General features: G+C 37.2%; 1 protein-coding gene across 7 annotated transcripts in view; it reads left to right on the top strand.

Annotated features, from left to right (window-relative positions):
• CCDC91 (coiled-coil domain containing 91) overlaps nucleotides 1-19456 on the top strand; it is a 409792-nt gene that overhangs the window by 301487 nt on the left and 88849 nt on the right. For all 7 annotated transcript variants that reach the window (XM_015094883.4, XM_060413256.1, XM_042247344.2 and 4 more), the window contains one exon: nucleotides 8230-8406. In XM_015094883.4, the coding sequence (XP_014950369.2) occupies nucleotides 8230-8406 (177 nt within the window). The remainder of the gene's footprint in view (nucleotides 1-8229; nucleotides 8407-19456) is intronic.

Genomic DNA, 19456 nt, shown 5'->3' with positions numbered 1-19456 from the left:
ATTCAAGTAAGAAGGAGGGGTAGGAGGGAGACATCTTAGGCAGTTTTTATCTAAAATCTACATGTTATCAAGATTGTAGACATCAGAGATCATCTGAAGTGTTATGTCATCATCATCAAAGGATTGATGACAAACTTCTAACAAGCCTGGTCTAGGTATCTAGGGAAAGCTGTCTCATCAGATGTCATTGACTTCATTTCCAGGAAGTCTTTACTTTGAGGTCACCAGATGATATGCATGACCAGTTGGGGTTCCATGCTTTCTTAAGCTGTGTACTGTGAATCCAAGAGTCTATTCCTTGGAGTTTGATAGTGCAGAGGCTAGTTATCAGTGCCTGATAGGGGCCTCTCCAGTGAGGTGGAAGAGCATTCTTCTGGAAGTATGTCTTCCAATAGGCAAATCTCCAGGTGCAAGGTATGATGCTTAAGGTCGTCACCTCTCAAGAGTATGTTGTGGAAAGGTTTCCTCTATCAGAGCATAGTTGTTCTTCATGGAAACATGTTCTTCATGGTTGTTCTTAATGGAAACAACTAGGCCTTTGCAATATTGGAATATCTCCCCTTTTGTTAGCTGTGAGTCCAAAAAGGCAGGAGCCAAGTGCATTGGATGTCTTGTGACTGTCTTGGAGGGTGAGAGTTTAGTTGTGACATTTGGAATGATTTAATTGTGCCATGCGAACTCTTTGGTCCTGCATGCCATAACTGAAGATCCTGTATGCCACAACAAGATCAAAGGCCCCACATGCTGTAACTTAGACCAGGTACAGCAAAGTAAATAAATAAATATTTTTTAAGAGGGGTGAGCATTATATGAGTTCCAAAAGGGGTGGACCTGGGATTTAGAAAGAAATTTTGCTAACTGAATCTCAATATGCTATGAGTGTATTCAACTAAGCCAGAAGGATTGAGAGTGGTAAGCACAGTGAATGGCCTACTTTCTCTACCTTGCTTAGATTGAAGAAAGCAGGAAAACCTGAATTTTGCAATAAGGAACTCATGGTCTGAGCCACAGTCAGCTCCAGGTGTTGATTTTGCTGACTGTATAGAGCTTCTCCATCTTTGACTGTAAAGAACATAATCAGCCTGATTTTGGCATTGATCGTCTGGTGATGTCCATGTGTAGGAGTTTCCCTGGTGGCTCAGACAGTAAAAAATTCATCTGTAATCAGGAGATCCCTGGGTCAAGAAGATTTCCCGGAGAAAGGAATGGCTCCCTACTCCAGTATTCTTGCCTGGAGAATTCCATGGACAGAGGAGCCTGGTGGGCTAGAGTCCAAGGGGTTGCAAAGAATTGTAGATGACTGAGGGACTAACACTTTGGTGTCCATGTGTCGAGTTATCTGTGTTGTTGCAAAAGGCTGTTTGGTATGATCAGTGTGTTCTCTTGACAAACTCTTAGTTAGCCTTTGCCCTGCTTCATTTTGTACTCCAAGGCCACATTTACCTGTTACTCCAAGTATCTCTTTGAGTTCTTACTCTTATATTTCAGTCCCCTATGATGAAAAGGATATCTTTTTTTGGTGTTAGTTCTAGAACGTCTTGTAGATCTTCATAAAACTGGCCCACTATAGCTTCTTCAGCATTAGTGGTCAGGGCATAGACTTGGATTACTATGATGTTGAATGGCTTGCCTTGGAAATGAACCAAGATCATTCTGTCATTTTTGAGATTTCACCCAAGTACTGCATTTTGAACTTTTTGTTGACTATGACGGCTACTCCATTTCTTCTAAAGGATTCTTACCACAGTAGTAGATGGTGCTCTGAATTAAATTTGCCATTCTCATCCATTTTAGTTCACTGATTCCTAATATGTCGATGTTCACTCTTGCCATCTCTTCCTTGACCCCATCTAATTTACCTTGATTCACAGACCTGACATTCCAGGTTCCTATGTGATATTCTTTTTTTTTTTTTAACAGCTTCAGATTTATTTTCACCACCAGGAACATCTACAGCTGAGTATCATTCCTCTTTTGGCCCAACCTCTTAATTATTTCTGGAACTATTAATAATTGCCCTTCACTCTCCCCCAGTAGCGTATTGGACACCTTCCAACCTGGAGGATTTATCTTCTGGTGTCATATCTTTTGCCTTTTCATACTGTTCATGGAGTTCTCACAGCAAGAATATTGGAGTGGTTTGCCATTCCCTCCTCCAGTGGACCACATTTTTTCAAAACTGTTCACTATAACCCATTCATCTTTGGTGTTCATGAACTTCATTGAGTTACACAAGCCCCTTCACCATGACAAGGCTGTGATCCATTTGTTGGATGATATAGAAAGCAAATGAATTCCAGAAAAATATCTACTTCTTTTCACTGACTACACTAAAGTCTTTGACTGTGTGGATCACAACAAACTAGAAAATTCTTAAAGAGATGAGAATAGCAGACCACTTTACCTGTCCCCTGAGAAACCTGTATGCAGGTCAAGAAGCAACAGACCTGGACATGGTACAGCTGACTGGTTCATGGGAAAGGAGAAGACAAGGCTATATATTTTCATCTGGCTTATTTAACTTATATGCATAGTACATCATGCAAAATGCCAGGGTAGATGAAGCACAACTGGATTCAAGAATGCTGGGAGAAATAGCAACAACCTCCAGTTATGCAGAAGATGCTACTCTAATGGGAGAGAGTGAGGAGGCACTAAAGAGCCTCTTGATGAGGTGGAGACAGGAGAGTTACAAAGCTGGCTTGAAACTCATGGCATGAAAAAACTAAGATCATGGCATCCAGTCCCATCACTTCATGGCAAATAGAAGGGGAAAAGTGGAAACAGTGACAGATTTTCTTTTCTTGGGCTCTAAAATCACTGCATACAGTGACTACAGCCATGAAATTAAGACACTTGCTCCTTGGAAGAAAGCTATGACAAACCTAGACAGTGTATTAAAAAGCAAGGACATCACTTTACTGACAAAAGTCCATATAATCAAAGCTATGGTTTTTCTAGTAGTCGTATGTGGATGTGAGAGGCAGACCATACATAAAGAAGGCTGAGGGTTGAAGAATTGATGCTTTTGATTATGGTGCCAGAGAAGACTCTTGAGAGTCCCTTGGACTTCAAGGAGATCAAACCAGTCAATCCTAAAGGAAATAATTCTAAATATTCACTGGAAGGACTGATTCTGAACCTGAAGCTCCAGTACTTTGGCCATCTGATTTAAAGAGCCAACTCATTGGAAAATACCTTGATGCTGGGAAAGATTGAAGGCAAAAGGAGAAGGTTGCAGCAGAGAATGAGATGATATACACAATGGGCATGAGTTTGGGCAAACTCCAGCACATAGTGAAGGACAGGGAAGCCTGGCTTGCTGCAGTCCATGGAGTCGCAAAGGGTTGGACATGGCTTAGTGACTAAGTAGCAACAAACAACAAGCACAGTGAAAATGTTTTAAAACCAGCCAAACAGCACAAACTTGTTGAAGTGCATAGCCAGTAAAATGGATTTTTAGATCACTATGATGTTTGAAATGAGCTCCTCAGGTAGGGACAAACTTTTCTACAAGTACCTTAGCCACAGAAGAGAGAATATCCTGTCTGTGAGGGGAGGCTTCTTTCAGTCCACTCTGAAATCTGTAGACCATGAATAAAAGAAGTTCATTAGAGATCCTCACTATTTGAACCACAGCAAGAGCTGCATTATAGTAATGAGATGGAACCCTGAGACTATGTATGCCTTTGTTGTTGATTAAGACAGGAAGAGATTCATCCTCAATCACGAAAAATATTTCTCCAAGCCAGCTGAAAGGGAGGACTGGGAAGAGACCCTGTAGTTCCTCAAAACCCTGCAACTGAGAATTGAAAGGACAAGGGAAAGGCTGATTAGAGGATCGAAAACACTCAAAATACTTAAATTTGTAACAGTCTTTTCCAGTGGCCTGGCTCTTTGCAATTATAGCAGAAACTGGGAAGGTTTTGGTTTCATTTAGAAGTCTTCATTTGCTGGATTTGAAGATTAGGAAACCTGGTATTCTTCTTTTCCAGTGACTCATCTAGAGTGTGAGAGAGCTGGTTTGCTAGATTAATTAAGTCTGAAGTAGACATAGTTTTCCATTCCATCCTCGTCCTTTTTACTAGACGGAAAGAAAGAGGTCCCAGTTCAGCCTATTAATAATACAAAATCCAAAGCTGCCTGGGTGGAATCAACATCTGAAGGACGACCAGAATTTTCTTAAAAGCATTCTGAAGTTGATTATAGTAGTCATAAAAAGGGTCATCCAATTTTTGTGTGCAATCCTGAATTCTGTTTCAATTGACAGGTTTTGGAAAAGCCCCAGGAATTGCTCGATGAAGTCATCTAATGATTGCCTGACCTTTCAGGATTTTCCCAGTTAGCGGTTTTCATCCTATGCTGGGCCTGGCCTTAACCAACAAGTATATGAACTAGCTGACATGAGTCAGAGGAACACTGTTGATAAGTTTGAATGACTGTATTAAATTCCTCAGCAAATGTATGAGGATCTTCAGTTTACTTTGAGAAAATATTTTATTATGACTTGCAGTTCAGGTTTAGTTCAGAGAATATAAGAAATTAAAGGTTTAACTTCTGGATCCTCAGAAGGCTTAGTTTTACAAGAAAAGTTCTGAATATTTCAGAGGAAAATGGGGTGGGAAGAGTTTTAGAAAAAAGGATAAGTTTGATAGGATAATTACTATGGGATTTAGAGGAGGCATCAAGGGCACAGAAAGGTGGGAGGAAGACAATGCCAGAGGCAGAGTCTGGGCAAGAAGATCCAAGGAAGAAGAGCCTGAGGCTTTCGGAACCATTTCATCTTTCCTTAATTGTTTGTTTGCCTCAGTTAATCTTAAAATCTTATTTTGCACAAAGGCTATTTTCAGCTTTGGATAATGGTGAGAAGTCTTAAGATACCAATCAAAACAGGCGTACCACTCTGTTCTGAAAGGTTTTGAACTGTTGTGATCTAATTCAGTTTTAAGGAAATTAAGTTTAGGAATTTCAAAACTTTCCCATAATGGTCACTGATATTCTAACTTGTCTTTAGTCAGGTCAGTTTTTCTGTTTTTCTTCTCTTTTTTTCAAAAATGAGCATGAGGAGGATTAGAACTATTGTGTTTAAAGATCAGTTTAGCTGGAGTCCCTGTAGGGAGAGTGACCTCAAAATACTTAGATAAGTGGTATCTCATTTCTCAGAGGATTTTCTCTAGATTAAAAGGACAATTTCAAACAGTTTAACAGCTTGCAGCTCAAACAGCGTGTAAGCTATCACCAGTCAGTTCTAAGGAGACAGCGTGGCCCTGGAAGAACCAGGCCTAAGGCCTTTTCAGTCAATTTCCAGAGAATAGTCCCTTCCAAAGAATTGGCCAAAGGATGAAAAACAGATACAGTTTCAGTGAAGAAGTCACTATTCCCAAAGGAATGGACTAAAGGCATTTCCAGCCAGCTTCAATGCAAACAGTCTGAACTCAAAATCAGACTGAAGCACCAAATGCATGGAGAACAAGGCCTTTAGCAGAAATGCAAAACCTTAAAACAGGGTCTGAATAAAACCTGGAGAGCCTCAAACACAAAGAAGGCATGAACTTAGGATCTAGGAGAAAAGTGTACCTATAAAACTCCAGTCAGTGAGAAAGCAGTGACAGTGGGTTCCACATCTGTTCAGTAGTCCCAGAGCCTTCAGGTGTCTTCTCTGATCCCTATGCAGGCCACTAACATGTAGACCTAAAATAAATAGAATGCCAGTTATTTCTCCAGCGATGATGCATCTGTTCAGGATTGTCAGGGAATTGCAATTAAGGGTCTGCAACCATATTGTGAGCCATGTGCAAGTCCCCATACCTGCAGGGAGGAGGAAGAAAGGGAAGTTGGGAGGGCCATGGTGAACAGAGTCCATGGCATTTCATTGGCTGAGTTCTCACCGGGAAAGTAGAGGAGTCTTGCTTCTTCCTGCTGGGCTCTGCCATGTCACAACATGTTCTATCTTACGGTCTCCTGACACTATTTAATTGAAGTTTCTGTTTACTAATTTCTTTTTAACACAAATAGAGCACTGACTGTTGCATTTGAGATTTATATTTAAATTTAGCAAACAAATGTTGAAAGTCTCCTATGTACAAATCACTATGCTGGGGTGGATGTTCAAGAATGACTATGATTGTGTCTTTTTCTTAAAGAATTTACAATCAGATTAGAAAACCTTCCTTATATACTAATAAGGTAAAAAGGAACGCATTAAATATTACGAGTGCATAGATTGTGTTTCCATGTCGCAGCAGTTTGTAATGGTAAATTTCTTTTGAACTGAGCCTTGAAGGATGACTAACATTCTGAATAGTGAGTTGGAATTTTATTCCATAGAGAAGTAGAGACACATTGAAATTTCCAAGTATAGGTGGGTCATAATGGTAACTGATATTAATTTGGGGGAAACTGTAGCAAGAAAGGCCAAAGCCTGAGAAGGAATTAACAGAATGTATCAGAAGTCTGGGTAAGAGATAGTGAATGGCAGAAAGAACTTGAGTAGCAGTAGTAACTTGGAAAATAATGAAATAGCCAAATTCTGGAAATAGAAGATGGAATCAACATGTTTGGTATGGATGATACAGGATATGGCCAAGTTGTGAACTCCCAGAGTATTCCTTCAGATCCAGAGAAAGAAAGAAGTTCCAAAGAATTGAAAACACTCAGCAGGATGCATAGAAGAATATATGTAGCATGCTGTCATGCAAACCAGGAAAAGAGAGGGCTTTACAAAATCAGAAATAATCAACTATATAGAACATTGCTTGAGGTCATGAAAATAAGGATTAAAACAAAGAACAAAAAATACCATTTGGTATAAACAACATGGAAGGCATTGGTGTACACAGTAAGGGAGTGATTAGAAAGAATTGTGAAATAAAGCAGGAGTTTAAAAAATGATGACTGTCAGCTTTAATGGCTTTTGTCAAACTTGCTTGTGAGCTGAAAACAAGAGAAAAAGTGGTAACTCTCTCAGGAGTGGGAGGCCCATGGACTTTACTGTGTACCAAAATATGATTTTCTTGAGGAAAATTCTTAGGCAGCTGTTTGAGTTGCATCCAAAATGGGCTCTTTTTTCATGGAACACCATTTTACTGAATTACTAGGGTTATACAGACTTTAGTATGTGGCAGACACTTTCTCCAAAATAAGCAGAATGAGCCCAGCACCTAAAGGGGAAAAAAAAAACCCCAAAACTGACAGTTTTTGTTACCAATGATAAAATTAGAGATTTAAAACAAAAATTAGAAATTTGGAAGATTTATTTCTACTTTTTAATACTTAAAGACTGTTCTAATGAGATTGATGGTAATATGAAAAATATGACTGGTTTGGTTATAATATTGAAAAATGTGTCAACATCTGAAAGAGATGCATAACTCACTGAATCAATGTTTTCCAAATAAAAAATATTTAAAAAATCATCTGTAAAGAATTCATTCAGAAGGTAAGAAAAGATTGTAATGTAACAGTACAAGAAGTTCATTGACTTGATTTTATTTTTCTTACTGCAACTTACTTTAAGAACTACTCTTTGTTAAGTTTTGGTGTGAAATCAGAAAGAATGTCCACAGTGATCTCAACTGGATACATTTAGTATGTATAAGATACATTTTATTTTCTACTTCATATCTTTGTGAGGCTAGATTGTTACACACTTCAGCAAAAAAAATCATGGCAGATTTAGTACAGAACTCATATGAGAATCTAAGCTTTCTTCTATTAAGTCAGATAGTAACGAGGTTTGCAGATATTCTTCTAACTTTTTAACTTTGGAAAATTAGTTTTTTTCCTAAAATTTATTATTAATATATATTTAATGTTATTAATTTTTAATTAATTAGTTAATATGTTTATCTTCTCCTGGTTTGCATATCTAAGGTGGAAAATCTTAATTGTATAACCCATGTAAACAAAAGCTCTTAGAAGTCCTCTATAATTTTAAGAGTGTAAAAAGGTCCTAAGGCAAAATAGTTTGAAAACTGCTACTTTAAATTAAGGCTTGGTTTCTCTGAAGTTTAGAAATACCATTGAAATAAGTTGGTTATTTGTGTAAAACCAAATAATTGATTTTATTTTAAAGCAGTTATTACAAATGAATTTTAAAAAAATGTCAGAAATAAACCCAGTAAGATCAAAGTTTTGTGTTTTTTAGGTTAACTCCAGTGTGTCTTATTCAAGGAATTACTGTGGTCACTAACTCAGATATTTTTGTTGTGGTCATTATTTGTTTTGAAGCTTGAGAAAGAAGTGGTGAAGGATGCAGTTTTAAAAGCTATAGAAGAAGAAAGAAAACATTTGGAAAATGTCCATGCTGAAGAAAGGGAGTTATGGAAGACTGAGCACACAAAAGATCAAGAGGAAGTATCTCAGGCAATTCAAAAAGCTATACAAGAGCAGAGAAAAATTAGTCAGGTTAGTAAAATTAGCTCTTTATGAATATTTTCTTCCTTCTAAATTTTCTCAAAGTAACTTTACTATTATTTTATCTTACTTAAAATCACCTTATTGGGCATAATTATTTTACTTTTGAGTTTAATATTTTAACTGAATAATTTTTAATATATCTATACTTTTCACTTTTTAATGCTGATAATTTTGCCTTTTTAGTCTATTTTCAAATAAGTCAGAATCCAAATTTATGTTTAATCACTATAACTACATTGTCTCCTCTTTGATATGCTTGTTTTCCTTTTTCACAAACACACATATGCACATAAAATCAAAGAAAATAATATATATGTGTTGAAAACAGTTTAATTAGATTCATCTAATTTGTGTAGCTATATACCTGTGAAAGTGAAAAAGTCGCTCAATTGTATCCGACTCTTTGCGACCCCATGGGCAGTAGTCTGCACCAGGCTCCTCCATCCATGGGATTTTCTAGGCAAGAGTACTAGAGTGGGTTGCCATTTCCTTCTCCAGGGAATCTTCCCCACCCAGGGATCGAACCCAGGTCTCCCGCATTGTAGACAGACGCTTTACCCTCTGAGCCACCAGGGAAGTCCTGGTGGTAGTAAAAGTTATACCTGTAGTTGGTAGTAAAAATAGAACCTCACGAATAACCCCTGTAGTCTCATGAAGTATACACATATCAACAAATATGGCCTACATTCAAAATATCTTTTGATTACATTAATGAAGTTAAAAATTCATTAGTTTAATTTTCTGTATTTGAATTTGTATGGTTCTATTAATACTTGCATTTAGTCATCTCAGGTATGAGATAACTGAATAAATCTTTCCTCCAACAAACATAAAAAGCAAAAAATAACATTCATAGAAGTCTTTGTTTTACATGATTGTTCATTTGACCATGCTTTATAAACGTGACTGAAAAGACTTTTCTTTTCAGCTTTTGAGAACAAAAACCCAGATTTTCTTATGACTTGTTAATTTTAATGAAGCGCTAGGAAACCAAGTGCTTCTAGTATCTAGGATCAATGTTATAGTTTTTTTTTTTTTTTCTAATGTCACTTAAGTTTGTTCTCAAAAACACAAAATTACCCATTTATTATGAAAATTAAACAGATCTGTCAGTAATATCTATCTATGGTAAGAAAACAGTGTGACAGTAATGTGATAAATTTTATCTTTTTTTCTTTTCTTTTTTCCACTAGCATAATGATTATTTTCTAATTCTTTCTGTAACCTATGTTAGTGTCACAAGTTTATATTGTATATATGTTTAATTGTCTGTCAGTTCAGTTGGTTGGAATTCCATGCCACTAATGTCAAGATCATTGGTTAAATCCTAATTTGGAAGAGTTTACTTAAAACTTCTTTGTGACCACAGACCACTCCTTTAACCTCACAAAGATGTGGGCTGTTAGTCACTATGAAATTGGGAAAGATGGCATGAATAAATCAGCACATGTTCATCACCCAAACTAAAAAACATAGAAGAGTACCCTCCTCTGTGAGTTTGTAAGTATTCTTGTCCATAAGAAACATTATAGTATATGACAGATGCTGAAATTTGTTCTCTATAGGCTCAGGGTACCATGAGGACAATCCAGTCATGTCATGAATAAATATATTGTGTTTCTTTTCTTACAAATGGATGCATATTTTGATAAAGAGAAAAAAAGTGTGTGAGTGTGTGTATATGTGTGTATAATTGCCTAGTAGCTGACAGTTGACTAGAGATCCACAACAGAAAGAACAAACAGTGTTGCCAGGGAGCTCCGATAAGTGATACGGTCCTATCAAATGTGTTCCAAGTTTTCCTTAAACAGCTCACTACTTTTATTCTCACATGGTTGCAGAAAAGGCACAACCAATACAATATTGTAAAGTAAAAATAAATAAATAAATAAAGATAGGATGAGGAAAAAAAAAAAACTACAGTGAAACAACTGACATTCTCTTAGCCTCTTAAAGCTTCACAGTCCTATTCTAGAAAGTCGACAAATTACTTTTCTTGGGAAGCAGATGGAGCTTATATATCTGTTATGTACTTTACCTACTTAGACCAGCAGGATAAGCCAGTAAGTTGCCATGTTCAAACTTTGGTGTTTTATATTAATAATTGAAAAGACCACCTGAAATGTTTCAAGGACTATACTTATTTCTGAGGATACAGTAGTGAGGGAAAAAAAAAAAAAATCCCTTCTTGTAAAGAAAACTCACAGGAAACTATTAAAGATGTAATAAAATGTGAAGTAGTGATCAGGGTCATGAAGAAAAATGAAGCTATCTAAGAAGCTAAAAGTAAGGGGACCATTGTATAAATAGTGTAATCAAGTAAGGACTTAAGGAGGTAGCATTTGAGCTGAGACCTGCGTTGAAGTGAGGAGTTTACTTTGAGACTAGCTGGGGAAAAGAGTCGGAGAAGGCAACAGCACCCCACACCAGTACTCTTGCCTAAAAAATCCCATGGATGGAGGAGCCTGGTGGGCTGCAGTCCATGGGGTTGCTAGAAGTCAGACACGACTGAGCGACTTCACTTTCACTTTTCACTGTCATGCATTGGAGAAGGAAATGGCAACCCACTCCAGTGTTCTTGCCTGGAGGCTCCCAGGGACAGGGGAGCCTGGCGGGCTGCTGTCTATGGGGTCGCACAGAGTCGGACACGACTGAAGTGACTTAGCAGCAGCAGCAGCAGCGGAAAAGTATTTCAGGCATGGAGAATAGCAAGTATAAAGGCTTTGAAGCAGAAAGATGCTTGTGAAAGTGAAAGTTGCTTAGTCGTGCCTGCTGACTCTGCGACCCCATGAACTATACCTACAGTCCATGAAATTCTTGAGGCCAGAATACTGGAGTAGGTAGCTGTTCCCCTCTCCAGGGGATCTCCTCAGCCCAGGGATTGAACCCAGGTCCCCCACATTGCATGCAGATTCTTTACCAGCTGAGCTATGAGAGAAGCCCAAGATTACTGGAGTGGGTAGCCTATCCCTTCTCTAGCAGATCTTCCTGACCCAGGAATGGAACCAGGGTGTCCTGCATTACAAGTGGACTCTACCAACTGAGCTACCAAGGAAAGATGCTTGGTGTAATTAAAACTGTATGGCGCTGCTATGGATATAGATAGATACAATGACCAATAGAATAACATAGAATACAGAAAGAGACACAAATTTTTTCTGTAATTTACAAATTTTTAATCTGGGTTCCATAGAAAGGGGCCCTAATTTACTGAAATTATGCAAGATTTGTGTATACGTGCAGATTTTTCTGCAGAGATACACTGTAGCATTTATTAGATTCTTAAACATATTTTACTAATTATCCCAGACAAGATTAAAAATACAGTCATTGTTTAGTATCTGTGAGGGAGTGATGCCAGAGCCCATCATTAATACCAAAATCTGCCAACTCTTCAAGTTCTAAAATCAGACCTCACTACCCCAGTTCTGCATCTGCAGATTCAAGCAGTCGCTGTTTGTGTTTACTAAAAAAAGTAATACACGTTTAAGTGGACTCGCAGTTTAAGGCTGGGTTAATCGGGAACAATTGTAATTGCAGCTGGCTGTAATTTTTTCCTGGACTTTTGTCTACTAATATGAATTTGAGATAAATTAAATATTTAAATCTAGAAATTTAATATGTTAAAAAGAAATTGGGCAGATGTCGATACTCTTTGAATGGAGAGTTCAAGCAGGACTTGAGATCCTTAGTCTCTGCCAAATATTTTATCCAGAAAGGCAATGAGAATACTAGCAAAAATTGTCATAAGAGTTACAAAATGAAAGTTCCTAAATAGACAAGAAGCACAAAAATTATTCCTAGAGGATGGAGATCTATTTTGATTCTCCAGTTTTTATCAGCACAGCATTGTAAGATATACAAAGGAACAGAAGGATGTGCTTATAAACAAGAACTACAGTCCTGCTAACAGTCTACAGAAACTTCATTAATGTTGGACTTAATAAAGACTTTAATCTGCTATTTTAATGTACTAGTATTAGGAGATCCATTGTTAATCATATAAGGCAGAATTGAAATCCCATGTTTATCATAATGCAAAGGAAAAAGAAGTAAAAAAATGAGAAATATAGTGCTTTGAATTATTTTTTAGTTTAAAAACTGAATGGTGATATTTCTTGGTGAAAAGTATACATGGTTTGGTCTTCAGCTTTGAAAAGGCATGCTAATTTAATGACATGCTTGAGCATATCTAAATGAAATTGTCGTATGTGGCCATGGTCTTTGAAGCCCATTAGAAAACATGGTTTTGTTCTCTTTCTTGGATCCATGAAAGCTGGAACTTGGTATGCTTTTCACATACCAAATTCTTTTTGGTAAGAGGTTTGCCGTTGTAAACTAGCCAAAATTTTATGCCCACCAGCCCTGAAGTCTTTCATCATTAATGAAGTTTGCTTCTTTTCTCTTCCCCTCACACATACCCTAGCCTTCCTTCTTGTAACTAATATGCCTAAAATATGGTCTGGGCCTCTGGGCATATCAGTATATAAAGTGTAGTCAAGCTTGTTCTGATTTTATTCTTTTACTGAAGGTTTTTGCTAATAGTATCCAAATGGAAAATAAAATTGATGCTAGAGCACAAAATTTTATGAATCTTCCATTTTAGGAAACCACTAATTTCCTGTTCCTCACACTTGTTGAAAATAATCCTCAATCTGAGTGTTGATAAATTTCTACCTGATAGGCTCTATATGGATTATCAGAAAAATTAATATTATAATAGATATATAGGTCAGTGAGAGGTAGGTAGGTTAACTGTCACAAAATGAAAGTCGCTCAGTCGTGTTTGACTCTTTGCGACCCCTTGGAATAGTCCATGGAATTTTCCATGCCAGAATACTGGAGTGCGTAGCCTTTCCCTTCTCCAGGGATCAAACCCAGGTCTTCCACATTGCAGGAGGATTCTTTACCAGCTGAGCCACAGGGAAGCTCACCTGTCATAAAAGAGTATCCTAATTACAGAATAAACCACAGTACATACATTCTTGGATTTGGTCTATGTACATTTTTTTCCTACCTTTGACAGGATGAAAATTCACATCAACCTCCAAGTTTGGAAAACATTGCATTGACACTTTAATACTGGCCTTTTAGAGGTTCACTGAACACAAACACAAAAGAATTATGGAAATTTTTATTCTATCTTGAGAGAATGCCTCAGACTCTCAGTGGTCAGGACTCCAGTTGGGGTAACATTGGTTTTCACTATATTTAAAAATAAATGGTTTGAAATAAACTTAATTATCTTCTAAAAAAGAATAGAATTTAGATTGGTATTCATATTGCCTTGCCATTTTCATAATAAGCTCACCACTAGTGAGTTTATCATCAACATGTAAAGTTTTTCTCAACTAATGTGGCTAATAAGGTGACAGTGTGATTCATATGAGTATCATTGTAAGACTTTGATGTTCTTTATCTGTCTTCTGTCCATGTGTTTGTTGCTGTTTATTTTAGGTCATTAGCTTAAAAAGTATTCTTATGGAACTGTTTCTTCATCTTTGCACAAAACAGTAAGACAGTGGTGTTGATGATGGTAGAGATGGTGATAATTCTAACGATATTGGCTATCTTTAATTCAGTTCTAACTATGAGGTACTTTTTAAATTGTTTTACATGTTTGATCTCACTTAAGCCTTAAAACCAACTTATGAGACAAAAACTATCACTCCCATTTTCACATATGCAGAAATTAAACCTCAAGAAGATTATTTAACTTGCTCAAGGCCATAGTAACTCAGATGAGGCAATAGGCCACGTTGAAAATCAGGCAGCCTTACTCTAGAGGCCTTGTGACTTACTACTGTTCTCTCTCCCAGTGTGCTCATCCTAGAACAAATACAAACACATATTATTTGTAATTAAATGTATAGGTAATTTTAGTAGGAAAACGTGAGGGAAATTTTTTATGTTTTTATTCATTCAGTAATATTTATTGACCATCTGCCATGTATTGGCACTTTTGGAAGCTATGAGCATATAGCATTGAATAAGATACCCAAGGTCCCTAGGCACTCATAGAGCGTATATTCAAGTTGAGAATGACCCATGATAATTAAAGTAATTCATTATAGAGATATGGACTTCGAAGAAAAAAAAATGAAGGTTCTGTGTTTGGGTGAGGATAGGTGCTAGGGGAACTTTTAGATATATAAGTTAGGAAAGAAGCCAGACTCAAAAAAACTTGCATGCTGCATGATTCTACTTACAGGCACACTTTGTTTTATTGTGTCTCACTTTACTTAAGCTTTGTGGATGCTGCATTTTTTACCGACTGAAAGTTTGTAGTACCTTTGCCTTGAGCAAGTCTATTGGCACTATTTTTCCAGCAACATTTGTTCACTTCATGTCTCTGAGTCACATTTGGTAATTATAATATTTCTGAGTTTTTCATTATGTTTCTGTTTGTTGGGATCTATGAACAGTGATCTGTGCTGTTACTATCACTGTTGTTTTGAGGGCACCACAGCTGCACCTATGTAAGTCAGTGAACTTAGTCTGTAAATTTTGTATGTATTCTGACTGCTCCATCGATGAGCTGTTTCCCTATTCTTCTTCCTCTCCTTGGGCATCCCTGTTCCCTGAGACACAACAGTATTGAAGTCAGGCCAATTAATAATTCTTAAATAGTCTCTAAGTGTTTAAGTGAAGGGAAGAGTCGCACTTCTCTTACTTTAAATCAAAAGCTAAAAATAATTAAGCTTAGTGAGGGGCGTTCTTGCTGAGTTGCTTCAGTGGTGTCCAGCTCTTTGCAACCCTATGAACTGTAGCCAGCCAGGCTCCTCTGTCCATGGGATTCTCCAGGCAAGAATACTGGGGTTGGTTGCCATTCCTTCCCCCAGGGGATCTTCCCAACCCAGGGATCGAAGGCATGTCAAAAGCTGAGACAAGGTGAAATCTAGGCGTCCAACACCAAAGAGTTAACCAGATTGTGAATGCAAAGAAAAGTTCTTTAGGGAAATGAAAAATGCTATACCAATGAACCCGCAAATAAGAAGAAGCATAACAGCTTTATTGCTGATATGGATAACGTTTTTCTGGATAAAATATAAAACCAGCCACAACATTCCTTTACAACAAATCCTAATCCAAAGCACGCCCCTGACTCTGTTCAGTTCTGTGAAGGCCAAAGGAGGCAAGGAAGCTGCAGAAGAAAAGTTGGGAGCTAGCAGAGGTTGGTTCATGAGGTTTAAGGAAAGAAGCCTTTTTCGTAACATAAAAGTGCAAGCTGAAGCAACAAGTGCTGATGTAGAAGCTGAAGCGAGTTATCCAGAAGATCTAGCTCAAATAATTAATGAAGGTGACTGCACCAAATAACAGACTTTTAATGTAGATGAAACAGCCTTGTATTGGAAGAAGATATCATCTAGGACGTTCACAGCTATAGAGAAGTCAGTGCCTGGCTTCAAAGCTTCAAAGTACAGTTGACTCTCTTATTAGAGGCTAATGCAGCTGGTTAAGTTGAAGCCAGTGCTCCTTTGGCCCTGAAAGTCCTCAGGCCCTTCAGAATTATTCCCAATTTACTCTGCCTATGCTTCTTATAAATGGAACAACAAAGCCAGGATTACAGCACATCTGTCAACAACATGGTTTACCAAATATTTTCAGTTCTGTTTCTACTACTCAAAAAAAAAGATTCTTTCAAAATATTACTGCTTTTCGACAGTACACCTGTCCACCCATGAGCTCTGATGTACAAAGAGATTAATGGTGTTTTTATGCCTGCTTAACAGAATGTCCATTCTGCAGCCTGTGGGTCAAGGAGTAATTTCAACTTTCAACTCTTATAATTTGAGAAATAGAGTCTGTAAGGCTGCAATAGATACTGATTCTTTTGATGGATCTGAGCAAAGTAAATGGAAAACTTCTGGGAAAATGCCACCATTCTAGATGCCATTAAGAACATTCAGATTCATTGAAGGAAGTCAAAATATCGACATGTAGGAGTTTGGAAGCAGTTGATTTCAACCTTCCTGGATAACTTTGAGGTATTCAAGACTTCAGTGGAGGAAGTAACTGCACATTTGGCTAAAGCAGCGGCAAGGGTTTGTGAGGATTGACTCCAAATTTGTTAGAAGTTCTACTCCAGGTAAAATGTTATCAAACAGTATTCCAAGTTACAGAGACTATGAAAGGAAGTCAGTCAGTGCAGCAAACTTCATTGTTCTGTCTTATTTTAAGAAACTACTGCAGCCACCCCAGCCTTCAGCAGCCACCATCCTGATTAGTCAGAAGTCATCAACCTTGAGGCGAGACCCTCCACCAGCAGAAAGATTAAGACTCTGAAAGCTCAGAGAATGTTTAACATTTTTTAGCAATAAAGCTTTAAATGAAGGCATGTATTACTTAAGACATAATGCTGTTGCACGCAATAGACTATAGCAAAGTGTAAACCTAATAACTTTTATATGCTCTGAGAAAAAAGATTTTGTGACTTATTTTTTTCCAATATTCATTTTATTGCCGTGATCTGGACCCAAACCCACAATATCTCCAAGATATGCCTGTATTTAAAATCCTAGAGAAGGCAAAATTAGCTTGAGAGGGGGACATTTGAAGGTGATGAAAATGTTTTAATCATAATTGTAGTGGTGCTTACATTTGATTTGCTAGAACCATATCAAATTATATCTTTCATACTGATAATTTTACTATATGTAAATAATATTTTAATGAAGCTAATTTTTATAAACAAATGACTACCAAGAATAAAGTATTGGATAGATAGCAACTTTAGATGGTGACTTCATTTATCAGTACTATGGTGAGAAAGAATTCAGTTTTATGGAGATAACTAGATAATTAGATTATGGAGATAATCTAATTTGTGCACACTAAATTTGAGGTATCTATTCATAATCCAAGAGGAAATATTCAGTAGGCAGTTATAAATATGAGCCTGGAGCTGAGGTGAGTTGTCAGGGCTGGAGACCAAAATTTGAGATTAACAAGTATATAAATGATATTTAAAAGCAAAAAAATCTGGACAAGGCTTTACATGACATTCTTTTATGGAACTTGGGCCATTTTCTAACTAGAAAGAACTACATTCACTTTAAATTAACTGTAATAGTAGAATCAGTCTCACACTCCTGATTACTGTATCTCAGATGAAATTGGGAAGGTATTAAAGTTATTGATGCTTTCTGTATCACACTGTTACTCAGGGTTGATCAACCAGCTCTTCATCTACATTTTCTGGAAAGCTCAGAGCCAGCAACACAATAGCAACTCCTGCCACCCTCTGCCCAGCTCCTGTCTGGTTTCAGAGGCCACTGCTCATTCTGTCTGCTAGTTCTTTGGCAGCTGGTTGAGAAACATCAAGCCTGAAGAACTACTGTCCTGGGAACTATAAACTGCTTGAGTACTGACTGAAGGGCCTGGCTTTGTGAATGTTTTCATTAATTCCAAGATTTAGGTCACTCCACAGCACTCAGATATGTCTTTAATGGAAAGAATTCCAAAAATAAAATGTGTAATTAGCAGCACTTAACATCTTGGCCACTAAGTCTTACTCAAATGTGGAGAGAATAGCATGTGGCAAAGCAAAAAGCAATCAGGCTTAACTTAAGCAACATCATTTACGCCTGAGAAATTCAAGGGGAAAAACGGCTTTTGCTTCCCAATTTACTTCTAGATTTTCTCTGTATTAATACTGACTTTAACTGGGGAGAGAAATGTTAAACTATGACCAAAAACATGCTACCTAAGGATTGTGGCACATATTTATCCAAATGTACTTGAGAGATGACTTGATTTGATTTGGCCTTGTTCATAAAGTAAGACCAAGTCACAGTGTTGATTGTAGACTTGCACTTTTTTTTTCTGATATATTAAGGAGAAAGCTTATGACTCTGGCTTATTTGATGTTCATATTAAATTAATTCTGTGTTTCTTAAAAATCTTTGTTAAAGCACATTTGTTATTGACACCAGAGTGGGCAAAAAGAGTCATTAATTTTGCTGTTCTAGCAAAGTCCTGTAAAAAGACTCCAGTGCATACAGACACTTAAACTATGTCTGACGTTGGAAGCTCTTCATAATAGTTTATAACCACAGCCACAGTAATTTGGGGTTATGTTTTCCCCAGAAACCACAGACATTACAATCAGTGGTTAAATTTTCTTTGAAAAATTTAGCATTGCCACCTGACCCTTCTTTTTAAAAAGGAAATAACGTTTCTATTTTAACTTAGCAGGCCAGATAGTTTCACAACACTGAAATAATTTTTCAGTATTGACTTATTTTGTTTTGATTCATTAGTTTTAAATTTTTTTATGTACTGAAATTTGATAGTAACCTAGTTAGGTATAGGTAAAATCTTAATTAGATTTTTAATTGTCAAAAGTATTATATCTAGAGACAAGTGAACAATAGTACATCAGCTTACCTTATCGTCTCTCAAGACTTTTTCCTCCTGTTACATTTCCTATTTTATTCAAATAGTGAAATAGCCATCTACCAAGTTAGCCAGTCCAGAGAAGGAACTCCTTCTAAACTTTTCCTCTCTTGTCCCCATTTCACTACCTTTAAATCATTAAAGTTTTCCCAATTTACCTGTTAAATAATCCTTAAACATACACACTTCCTTCCTACCTGCTATCACTGTCTTAATTAGGGTTCTTATTGCTTACCTTGACCTCTTATGTACATTTCTTCGTTTCCAGTTTTGTCCCTTTTCAAATTGGAATAATGTCAGTGCCTCCCATAGCCTGTAGAATATACGTAGAATGATCCACAGATCTTTCAGAACATAAAATAGAAATCTTTTAGTGACCTGGTCTCCACATTTCCAGCTCATATTCTGCCACTCTGCTTCACACTTCATGCTTTTTGTACCATCCTACTGGTACACTTACTAGCATGTTCATGATATGTGTTAGGCGCTCAGTTGTGTCTGACTCTTTGTGACCCCGTGGACTGTAGCCCATCAGACTCTTATCTCCATGGAATTCTCCAGGCAGGAATACTGGAATGGGCAGCCATTCCCATCTCCAGGATATCAAAACTGGGTCTTTTGCATTGCAGACACATTTTTA

The sequence above is a fragment of the Ovis aries genome, chromosome 3 (assembly GCF_016772045.2).
Source record: "Ovis aries strain OAR_USU_Benz2616 breed Rambouillet chromosome 3, ARS-UI_Ramb_v3.0, whole genome shotgun sequence".
NCBI classification, from domain to species: Eukaryota; Metazoa; Chordata; class Mammalia; order Artiodactyla; family Bovidae; genus Ovis; species Ovis aries.
This window is presented reverse-complemented; position numbering and strand designations above follow the sequence as displayed.